Here is a 12,050-nt window from a genome sequence, read left to right as displayed (position 1 = left end):
TTTTGGCAGGTTTTACACTTTCATGCACTGTCAGAGCACATGTAACCTTTCTTTATTCTGTTATGTAGAATACCTTTAATTATTATTTTTTTAAGGCTTGTCATGTGGCAATGACGTTCTTCAGTTTTTGTCTTGGACATTTTTTAATTGTCATTTATTTATTAAAGATTACTTTGGAATATAAAGTATTATAGACTGGGAGGTTTTTCTTTCAGTCTTGTACTTATCTCTCCAGTTTCTCCTTGCCTGTAAGATTTCTGATGACTGGCTTACTTCACTGGTCTCTGGTTACATAAATGTGGTTGCCAAAGACTGGATTTCCTTCTTTTTTACAGCTGAGTAGTATTCCATCATGCATATATACCACATTTTCTTTATCCAGCCATTAGTTGATTTCATCTGGCATGATTCCATCTTAGATACTGTGAATTGAGCTGCTATAAATATGGGAGTACAGATAATTCATTGCATGATGATTTTACTTGGGTATATTCTAGGAAGTGGGGTGGCTGGGTCATATGGTAGATCTATTTACAGATTTCTGAAATATCCCCAAACTGTCCTCCATAATGATTATATCAATTTACATTTCCACTATCAGTGCATTTGGATTCCTTTTTCTCAATCACCTCATCAGCATTTGTTATATTTTGATTTTTGAATGGTAGTCACTCATACTTGGGTGTGATGAAAGACTTTTGTGGTTTTACTTGCATTTCTCTGATGGCTCGTGGTCCTCTGGCATTTTTTCATGTGTCTTTGGACTTTATATTCCATCCTTTGAAATGCCAATTGATGGCATTTGCCCATTTTTTAACTGGATTGCTTGTTTTGTTATTGTGGAGTTTATTAAGCTCCTTATCTATTCTAGATATTAATCCTTTATCAGTTACATAGTTGGCAAATGTTTTCTTCCATATTGTACACTGCCTCTTCACTTTGTTGAGTATTACTTTTGCTGTGAAAAAATTTCTTAGATTGAATGATATAATTCCATGTGTTTATTATTGCTCATATCATCTGTGCTTTCTTGGTCTTGTCTAAGAAGTCTTTATCTAGGCCCATACATTGCAGTATTTCACTAATGCTTTCCTCTAGTACGTTGATGATTTCAGGTCTTGCTCCATGGTGAAGTGATTTTAGTATAGGGTAAAGGTATGGGTTTTGTTTGAAATTGCTGCATGTGGAAATCCAATTTTCCCAACACCATTTGTTGAAGAGACTATCCTTTCTCCAGAGAGTGATTTTAGGTCATCTGTCAAAGATTAGTTAGTTGTTGATTTATGGATTAATTTCTGGGGTTTCTATTCTGATCCATAGTCACCATGTCTATTTTTGTCAGAATCATGAAATGTTGTTTACAACAACCCTGTAGTATGTCGAGAAATTTGGTATTGTGATGCCTCCAGCTTTGTTTTCACTGATTAAGATTCAGGGGTTTCATGTTTCTATATGAATTTTAGGATCTTGTTTTAGATCTCAGAAGAATGTCCTTGGTATTTTGACTGAGGTCGTATTGAATCCATTCATTTTGTGTAACAAGGACATTCTGTTGATATTGATTCTTCCAATCCATGAAGATGGAAGAGTTTTTCCATTTTTGGGCCTTCTTCTAGTTCTTTAATGTTTTGTTAAGATCTTTCATATCCTTGCTTAAATTTATCCCAAAATATTTAATTTTTTTGTAGCTAATGTGAGTGGGACTGTTCTCACAAATTCTTTTTCAGTCATGGCATTGATAGTGTACACGAATGATACTGATTTGTATGTGTTAACTTTGTACACTGCAACCTTGCCAAACTCTTTAGGGATCAAATAGTCTCTTAGTGGAGTCTGCTTGTTCCTCTATATAAAGAATCATGTCATTAGTAAACAGGGTTAATTTGACCTTGTCTTTCAAATTTATATCCCTTTAAATATTTTTCTTGCCTAATGGCTCTGCCTAAAGTTTCAGGAACTATATGACCAGTAAAGGTTGAAGTATGCATTCTTGTATGGTTTCTAGTCTCAGTGGAAGTGTATCTAGCTTTTTTCTGTTCAATAGGATGCTGGTTCTAGGTTGGTCACATATTGCTTTATTTGTGTTGAGGTGCCTTGCTTCTACCCCCAATTTTTAAAGTTATTTTTATGCAAGGATGGTGTGCTTTATCAAATGCTTTCTCTTCATCTATTGGGTTAATCGCATGATATTTATTCTTCAGTTTGCTCATGTGATGTATCACATTTAGGGATTTGTACTGTTGAACCATCCCTACATACCAGGGATGAATTCCAATTGGTCTGGGTAAATAATCTTTTTGAGGTGTGGTAGGATTTTATCATGTAGCATTTTGTAAGGGATTTTTGTAGCCACTCATCAGGGAATTTTTGCTGGTCAAACAAAAGTTAGACTTATGTTTGTTAGATATTTAGAATTATAAAGCTGTAAGTTTGACTTAAGAACAAATAATAAGATAAACATTTGATGCAATTGATGCTTTCAGGATTGTTCTTTGGCAAGAGCAATAAATATGTTTGTCAAGTTTCTCAGGCAACCTAAGTATAACTGTTAAAAATAAACTGTAGGGGTTGGTGTTATGGTTTAGTGGGTGAAAGCTGCCGCCTGCGCTGCCAGTGTCCCCTACAGGCACCATTTCGAGACCCAGCTGCTCCACTTCTGATCCAGCTCTCTGCTATGGCCTGGGATAGCAGGAGAAGATGGCTCAAGTCCATGGGCTCCTGAACCCACGTAGGAGATGCAAAAGAATCTCCCGACTTTGGATCCTCACAGCCACAGCCTTTGTGGCCATTTGTGGAGTGAAACAGCAGATGGAAGACCTCACCCTCTCTCTCTCTCTCTGCCTCTGCATCTCTGTAACCCTGCCTTTCAAATAAATAAATCTTTAAAAAAATAAACTGGTAAATGTTTCCAATACATGTGTTCTTGGCTTCATAAAATCTACCTAGTGCATTGGGCTTTTGAGTAAATTCAAAATTTCTTTCTGTAAGTCTTCACTAGAAATAGTTACTGAGGGTAAGAAATCATTGTCAATCAATATATGGGAATTAAAAATTTAAAAATGAGGTCAGCATTATGTAGCAGAGGCTTAGCTGCTGCCTGCAATGATGACATCCCACATCAGAGAACCAGTTCCAGGCCTGAGGGGTAAACTTCAGATCCACCTCCCTGGTAATGTGTGTGGGAAAGCAGCTGAAGACAGACTAAGTGCTTGGTTCCCTGATGTCCATATAGGAGACCTGGATGGAATTCCTGGCTCCTGGCTTCTCCCTGGCCAAGGGCAAACCCTTGCAACCATTTGTGGAGTGAACCAAAGAATGGAAAATCTCTCTCTCTCTCTCATATCCTAGCATTCAAATTGACAAAACTAGGATCTCATTCCCTATGTTAAAAAAGTACAACTTTTTAGAAATATGGATATCTGGGGGAACCACAATGGCCAAATAACTTAAGCTGCTCTGGGAAATGAAAAGAACAAAGGATGAACTGTTTCCAGGGCCATGATTTATAGACATTTTCTCAAAAAAGCAAACAAAAACAAAAACAAAAACAAAACAAAACAAAAACAAAAAAAAAACAAAACAAAACAAACAAAACAAAAGACTCTAGGGACAAGAGGAGAGAAGACAGACACTCCAGCAGCCATGCAGACAGTGTGGCAAGCTGCCAGCTTGTGAGTCCCCATCTTATCAATTCGAGGCAGGAAGAAATCAGCAGGCACCCGGCACTCACAATTTTCACTGAGAGGGAATTCCACAGTCAACCTCTGACTCCTAGTCCAGGCTGGGGAGCTGACTGTGGTGTGAGCAGCTGCCAGGCTTGGAGCAGGGGAGCTGCTTTGCTGTCCTTTCTGCCTCTCCTGAACCTGCACTAAGTGCCAACGCAACAGTATGAAGCCACACAGCACACGTCTATTCTGCTCCTACCAACACTGTAGTCAGAGTCAGGGCAATGCAAAGAACAGATCCCCTGCACCCTGCAACTGGGGGAGTCAGCCCCAGAGCTTTGCTCATGCACTCTATGTGAGCCGTGGCTGCTGGCTGGGGTATCAGTAAGCCAAGGATGGAGAACTGGTGGATTGGCAGCTCCTTGGGTCTGAAAGAAGCTTCAGAGGCCTGATGGCTCTGCAGGGGCATCAGTTGGCTTTGCTTTTAGGCAACCTGCTTGGATACTGCCTGGGACTCTCAGAATATAGGTGTGCTAAGTCAGTTGGTTTTTGCACTGGGTGTGATGAGCTTCTGGGTGCAGTTGTTGGCTGTTTAAGGACCCTGAATGGATGGGTACTCAAGAAGGCACTGTGGATGAAAGGCCAGAGTGGAGGAAGGCCTAACATGGGCTGGGCTATTTCTCAGGGGCAATGAATCTCCCCTAAAAGGCCTCAGTTTGTGAGGGCTGTAGGTATCTCCAGAGCACAGGCTTCAGATTTCTGTGGCTTGAGTAGGAGTCCTGCTGATCATTTTCCTGTCAGAGTCCCTTCTGCTATAGAGATTTCTGAGTGTTGGGATTCTGAATGCTGTGGTCTTAGTTTCCCTTTTATAAGGCCCTTGTGTATCTCTGTGCTTGCGACATCACTGTCACTTCCCTTCTCCCCTCCAGAAGTCTGCGTCAGACACTCCAGTGAACTAGCTGTTTTTTTTTTTTTTTCCATCATGGGCAAGTCAAAGTCAAGTCAAATAGTCTTTGAAATGAGTTTTAGGTAAATCACCAGACAGGTCAAATAACGACAACTTACTGTGAGTGAGGCTATCAAATAACTCAAACTCTATTCCTGCTAATACCAAGATATACACGATTAAATTTTTCTTCAAGGCTATACCATATATGGAGAGTAGGAAATAAAATTTGGATATTTTTTAAATACTCAAAATTAACTATTCTAATGGGATTTAGGTATTTTTTTCTCGAATGAAAGATTCACTGAATCACTGCGGGCCTGAAAATGGTGATTCTTACTATGTTTTTTATGTATTTTTGTTTGTATAAAGGGGCCAATTTTTGGAGGTCTTTTTCTTTAATTTTCCTAGAAGTTGCCTCCACGCGAATTCTCTATGCTGGAGAAAGCATACTGTTCTTATGTCAAACACTTATGGAGAGAAACATATTGTTTTTAGTGCAATATCACTTACACAGACAAGAGACTCCACACAATCTCCATGATAGTGCCTTCCAAGTTACATAATTAATGTCTTTGCTTCATGACTCCATACATATTATTTTATATTAAAATAATTTCATAAATAGTTCTTTCTACTGTACTGAAATGTTGACTACCAAGTCCCAGTCTCAATTTTGAAGTCCCATTCTCTTCCTTCTTCTGCATTTCAAGTAGTTCAATGGTTATTAAGAGACCATGGCTCAGTGTCAGGCTAGTATCAAACATGTTAAATGTCAACATTTTCCTGTGTGTTCCCACAATAGCCACCCCATGGTTGTACATACCTTGAGAACAAGGAGAGGACAAACAAGGGTATAGACACAGTCAGATGCAGTGTGTGCCAGTCTCGAATGGCAAAAGCTAATCCTCCCAAGAGTATCTGTCCAATGCCATAGGCACACAACATCAGTGTTAGTCCTATGTATTGTGACTTGGCAACTGTCCACTCTGATACTGAAAAATAAATACATAATTATTTCAGTCAAAGGTCAATTTCAAGGTCAATTCAAGACATAGATACAACGAAACTCTTAAATTGTTAACTTACCAAGAATGGTAGAGTTGGACAAAACAACTATGATAGAAAATCCGGCCAAGAAGCGTAGAATGCAGAAGATGAGGAAGGTGGGAGCAAAGGTGGCACAGGTGTCCATGATGGCCATCTGGAGGAGACACCATATGTAAACCCCCTTCCTTCCATACCTAAGAAATAAGATTATTTAGGAAGGAAATAATGTGTGGAGAAAAGGAAAAAAAATAGCACATCTTAAAAATCATGATAAATGTTTCACATTTGGAACACTGCATTGAAGGCTAGTGGAATAATTATATTTGTGAAAAGCAGAAATCACAGATGTGATCCTCTCAGTCCATACACGACCATTATCAACTCTATCAGTGAACAATCACCAGGAAGACTTTCTCCATATGAAGCCATATGAAAGACAATGAAATATGAGAAGTTATCCCAAAAGTTCGTTATACAAATGTATGCATTGAATATAGTGAGTTTTTGCCTTGTGTTTAGACCAGTGATGAATGAAATCAAGAGATCTGTGCTTTGTCTCTGAACTATCAACACGAAGCCTTTTATAAAATAAGGTACCCATTAAACCAGTCCCTCATCAAATAGAACATTGTTCTAGAAATGAATCCCAATTTGTGCATTCTGTTAGCCCCTACTCCCAATAAAGCATATAATTTAAAACTTAAAATACCATATATTGATATGATTGGTTTCTTATTTAAAAATAGGAACAATATAACATGTGATCCTATATTATATATATTGTATCCTGGATATTGATGCATGTGATGATAGCTTGTTTTTTGCAATGGTTAAGCTGTCAGTTGGGATGCCAGCCTTCCAAGTAGGACTGCTACTTTGAGTACCAGACATTCTGTTTCTCATGCAGCTTTCTGACAATGCATCTTGGAAGCCAGCCAATGATGGCTCTAGTACTTGGGTGACTGCTGAACATACGGGAGACCCAGAAAGATTTCTGGGCTCCTGACTTCACCCTGGTACAACCTTGGCTGTTTGGGGTGTTTGGGATACGAACCAACACTGGAAGATCTCTCTCATCTTAACAGCCTTTTAGTAATGTAAACAAACACACCTTAACAAATAAACTCATGAATATGTCATATTTTAAAATTATACTGCTTAAAAGTGTAACGTAAACTTACGTTTCAAGAAAACTTATTCAGATATTATCTAAACTCTTTCATTCATTTGCTCACCCACTGATTCTGCAATTTCAATTGTAGTACTGAGGTTGGTGTTTGAAACTAGGGGCAGAGATCTCAGATGGTTAAACAGGGAAATACATGCTGACTTTGACCACAGGAAGATACCAGAAGAATAGGGGAGGGACCACATTCCCAGGGCAGAGTTGGAGAAAAGTTAGTAGTGGAAAGTCAACAGAATAAGGGAATAGACAGAATGGAAAGCTAGGGGCGAGTTAATTCTGTACATGTAATATGTAACTGTGTAAGCTCAAAGTCATAGCTTTTAACTAAGACAACAGGATGGCAATGAGCGTCTATAGTTCTCTGGATATTCTAGTAAGAGACACCCTGAGTGACAGGTTGTCTCCTTCAGGAGAGGCTGTTCCAGGACACACAGAATCTCTAACTTCTTATACCAAACCATGTCACCATAATTTCTTAAGATTATCTATATTTTATTGTTGCAAACAATACCTATTGTAGCTATTTCACAAGGATCAGCTCTCAGGTTATGCTGTCAGGTTTAGCAACACACATACCCCAAATTGCTTCGCAACAAGAGATTTTACAAGAATGACTACCCACTGTATATGTGCATCTATGCTGCAGACACAAAGTGATGGCAGTCTACAAGTGTCCACCATCAGTGACCTCACAGGTTCCAGGTGTTTCATATCATCGCCAAGGCCAATAACATTCTTTCACAATTTTGTGCTTTTGAACATGCCTCAAATTCTCTACTTATCCTTGTATTGAACTCACTCCAACTCAGAAATTGCACACCCTTCAATATGCTTTGAAAATCACTCATGAAACTTGCTTGAATCTTATTTAGATGTCTTTTTATGTCTCCTATTATGCACACAATGAATCTATTTGTCATAACAAATTATAATATCCAGGTCATGTAGCAAACCTGCTTATTTTTGTAGCTCCTTGAAATCAAAAGGTGAGTAAGTAGCGCAACATAAAGGGCACAGTGTGAGCTTACCAAAGTCTTCTAAAATAAATGATGTGCGGATCATGTGATCAACAACCCAAAATAAAGTGAGGTGACACTTACCTGTCTGAAAGATAGCCAAATATCAGACTTCCCAGCAGCGACCCACTCATGAACAGGGTTTGAACCACTGATTTTTGTGACTGAGACTCACAGACGAGGTCCCACTGAAGAGGAAGGCAGCACAGCAGAGTTTTAGAAGAGCTTCAGCCCTTTGGTGGAGCCTGGCCACAAACTCCTCCATATGATACACACGAGCTCCTGCTACGGGGTTCTCCTTCTTCTCCAATTTCATCTACAGTCACTTCCCTCTGGTTGCCCACACTCTAGAATTACTGAAACTTATATCAACCTTTCAAATGGCACTGCCTCTTTTACCTCCTACCCGTCTGATAATCTGTTACCATGTGTGTACACGACTTCAGTCATTTTTCTCCTAGAGCTCCAAATCCATTTACTGTATTATTGTTCAACACATTTGTGAGGTGCCAAATTAAAATCACATAAAATGTAATTTTAAGAAACTTAAATTACCAAAATTTATATACTTAGGAAAATCCAGTTTTTTCCTTCATCATGTCACTAACATGTTATTCAATAATTTATGCTTAATTATTATAAAATGGTTTTTCTTTTTAAAATATTTCATTTTAGATGTTTTAAAAAAATAAACCTAGAATTTTAGTCATGTGAAAAGTTCCCATATAGCCCATTCCCTGCTTCCATTTTTTAAAATTTATTTGACAGGTAGAGTTATAGACAGTGAGAGAGAGAAAGAGAAAAGTCTTCCTTTCATTGGTTCACTCTCCAAATGTCCGCTACGGCCAGCGCTGCGCCGATCCAAGCCAGGGCCATGTGCTTCCTCCTGGTCTCCCATGCAAGTGCAGGGGCCCAAGCATTTGGGCCATCCTCCACTGCCCTCCCAGGCCACAGCAGAGGACTGGAAGAGGTGAGAGGTGCAACCAGGACTAGAACCTGATGCCTATATGGGATGCCAGTGCCACAGGCGGGGGATTAACCAAGTGAGCCATGGCGCCGGCCCCAGCTTCCACTATTTTTAACATCAAATATATTTGCCACTACTCATTAGCAACTCCAAATTTTACCTGTAGTTTTTAAAATCCAAAATCCCTCTGTGTTTTTCATCTCTCCCAACCTATAGTAATCAACAACTATTTTTACATTGAGGTTTATTTTAGCTCCCATATATGAGGAAGAACATGTAACATTTGTCTTCCTGTTTCTGACTTATTTCCATGAACATGATGTCTTTCATTTTTATTCAGTTTGATGCAAATGACAGGATTTCATTCTTTTTAAATAACTGAGGGAATTCCATTTCCTTTAGAAAATATTAACTTATTACATATTTGAAATCAGAGCAACAGAGTGTTAGAGAAAGACACACACAGAGAAAAATCTTCCATCCACTGGTTCACTCCACAAATGGCTGTAAAAGCTAGGGCTGAGATGGGGCAAAAGCCAGGATCTGGAACTCCGTCTCAGGGGCCTAAGCACCTGGCACATGTTCTTCTGGTTTCCCAGGAGCATTAGCAGAGAGGTGGAGCAGTGGGCCAAGATATCAGAGCTTACATTGGATGCTGGCTTTGCAGGTAGCATCTTAACCCACTCAACCACAATGTTGGCACCCATATTTATTAAGTCATGTGATGATGGAAACCTGGTTGATATCAAATCCTGGCTACTGTGAAGAGCAATGACCATGGTGGAACAGAGATGACTTTTTGAACTAATGATTTCATGTCTTATGGATATATACCCAGTGGTGAGTTTGCTAAATCATATGTCAGTTTTCTTGCTAGTATTTGAGGAAGTTTTTTACTGTTGTCCATAATGGCTGAACCAATGTACATTCCAGCAATAGTGTGTAAGAGTTCATTTTCTTCCACATTCATGCCAGCCAAAGTTACGTTTTGCCTTTTTGATAATATCCATTCTAACTGGAGTAGGCGATATCTCATTGTGGTTTTGATTTTATTTTCATTTCTGTGAGAGCTAGTAATATTGACTATTTCCCCCACATATCTGTTGGCCATTTGTATTGGCCACTCATCTAATCAGCTAAAGAGCTTCAACAGGACTGATGCCTGGATCCTATGTATATAGGTTCTGATTTTCTTGCACTGTGCATCAGTTTTGCGATCAGTACTGAGTAGCACTGACCTAGCATAACATTTTGCATGTAGCACTTCAATTATTTTTAACCTTAGGGTTATACTCTCTATACAAAATGATATAGTAGTAGGTTGAGGTATAATTTGTTCAATTCATTGACCTCCATAATAGTACACTTGAATATTGTGGTGCAGATAAGCAATTTATACTTTCTATGAAGAAAGTGACTCTCTTAATTTGATAAGGGAAATTGATAAAAGAAGTGCCAGCCAATTCTTTGTGTTAACTACAAATACCTTCAATTCACATCACTTCTCTAAAAAAAAAAAGGTTTAATGAGGACTCTTACCTTAGTCACAATGGTGGAGTAGAAGGAGCTCTGATCGTACACCCAGCCATCCACACAGGGCTCTGTGTCTGACTCACTTACATTGGGGAAGGTCCCGTTCAGATGAAGGAGCTGCCACTGGGGGTGGGTGAAGCGACGGCACTTCTCTGGCCTCAGGTTTGAGTCCAGTGGGATGGAGACTCTCAGGAGGGCGTCTTGGCTGAGGATGTCAGAGTCATTGCCAGAGGCCGTGTGGTTGTCCAGGAGGGGGACCCAGCAGCGATGCCCAGGGATGGCTGCAGTGAAGTTCTCCAACAGAACATGAGGGTATGTTATCATACTGGTGACAAAAAAGAGAGCAATCTGAAGGATCTGAAATCTCCCCAGATCTCCAGCTTGTTCCAGGAGCATATCGAAGGCCATTGAGGCTGAGCAGGTTATCTCCAAGGTGAAGCACAGTGACTCTACGGAGATAAGTTCAGAGGAAGAAAATGTTTCCTTTCACCAAGTCCTCTAGTGCTGTGTTGATCTTGGCTCCACTTTCTCAATAGGCCTGGTCTCAGCACTGCAGAAGAGCAGAGACAGGAGTTTCCACAAGTTCTTTGATTTTGGCAGCCAACAGGTTAAAAAATAGTCACAGATATAATTATTTGGTCGAGAGACGTCAGTTATTGATGACTGATCCTGCTACAACACTTCTCCATGAATGATCGTGACCCCTGAATTTTGCGAGAGTGGAGCAGACTTTCAGCTGGATGGAATCTCCATTTGACCTAAAGTAGACATGCTCAATGTCTGTACTTATTTTCAGAGAATTGTTGTTGGAGACTCACAAGTGAAGTGTCTGATGGTGTGTCTCTCAAGCATCAGAGCAGGGCTTTTTTTTGGTTAGAAATGTATTTTGACTCAAAGTTAATGAAAAGACTCTTTAGTTAAAAGAAAGCAAAGTGGAATGTTGACTGGAAATGCTGACTGCTGGTAACTGAAATTCTGCTTCAGTTCATCTTATACCATGACAGTGATTTTAAGATTTTTGCTAAAAAGAATAAAATAGTAATTGTTCCTCAATTGTCAGGACAAGGGCTGATCAAGTCACTGCTCTTTTTCTATAGAAAGCTTTTATTCATTAAATATAAATTTTGTAATTTCAACCTTTGGATTATAGCTGTTGCTCACCTCTACCCACCCTCCAATCCACAACCATCTCACCTCCTACTCATTTCCCATCCCATTCTTCATTAAGATTCATTTTTAATTATCTTTCTATACAGAAGATCAACTCCATACTAAGGAAAGATTTCAACAATTTGCACCTACACAGACACACAAAATGTAAAGCACTGTTTGAAGACTTCTTTTACCATTAATTCTCATAGTACAACACGCTAAGGATGGAGGTCCTACATGGGGAACAAGTGCACAGTGACTCCTGTTGTTGATTTAGCAATTGACACTCATGAGGTTCCAAGACGGCAGAATAGGGAGGGAGCTTACTGATAGTCCAGGAAAAGATAGTTTAATAAAAGTGGAGACACTTTAGTCTCAGGGAAGAGCTAGGGAAAAAACTGCAGACAAAACTCTTTTAGAATTAGTGGGACACAGTGGACCTACATGGTAGGCATGGGTGCCCATGGCTCTGGACCCCAGCTGCTGAGTCTAGGCACCAGCACTGGAAAGGCAGGGAGGTGAAAGCTCAGTAGTC

General features: G+C 39.5%; 1 protein-coding gene across 1 annotated transcript in view; it reads right to left on the bottom strand.

Moving 5' to 3' along the window:
* Nucleotides 1-10,771, bottom strand: part of LOC133764137 (steroid transmembrane transporter SLC22A24-like) — a 42,755-nt gene extending 31,984 nt beyond the window's left edge. The window contains exons 1-4 of the mRNA XM_062197814.1: nt 10,370-10,771; nt 7,948-8,051; nt 5,701-5,855; nt 5,438-5,606 (exon numbers count right to left, since the gene is read on the bottom strand). Of these exons, the coding sequence (XP_062053798.1) occupies nt 5,438-5,606; nt 5,701-5,855; nt 7,948-8,051; nt 10,370-10,771 (830 nt within the window). The remainder of the gene's footprint in view (nt 1-5,437; nt 5,607-5,700; nt 5,856-7,947; nt 8,052-10,369) is intronic.
* Between the last annotated feature and the right edge of the window lie 1,279 nt (nt 10,772-12,050).

The sequence above is a fragment of the Lepus europaeus genome, chromosome 7, assembly GCF_033115175.1.
Source record: "Lepus europaeus isolate LE1 chromosome 7, mLepTim1.pri, whole genome shotgun sequence".
Classification (NCBI taxonomy): domain Eukaryota; kingdom Metazoa; phylum Chordata; class Mammalia; order Lagomorpha; family Leporidae; genus Lepus; species Lepus europaeus.
Note: the sequence above shows the minus strand (reverse complement) of the source record. Positions and strands in the feature narration are given on the sequence as shown.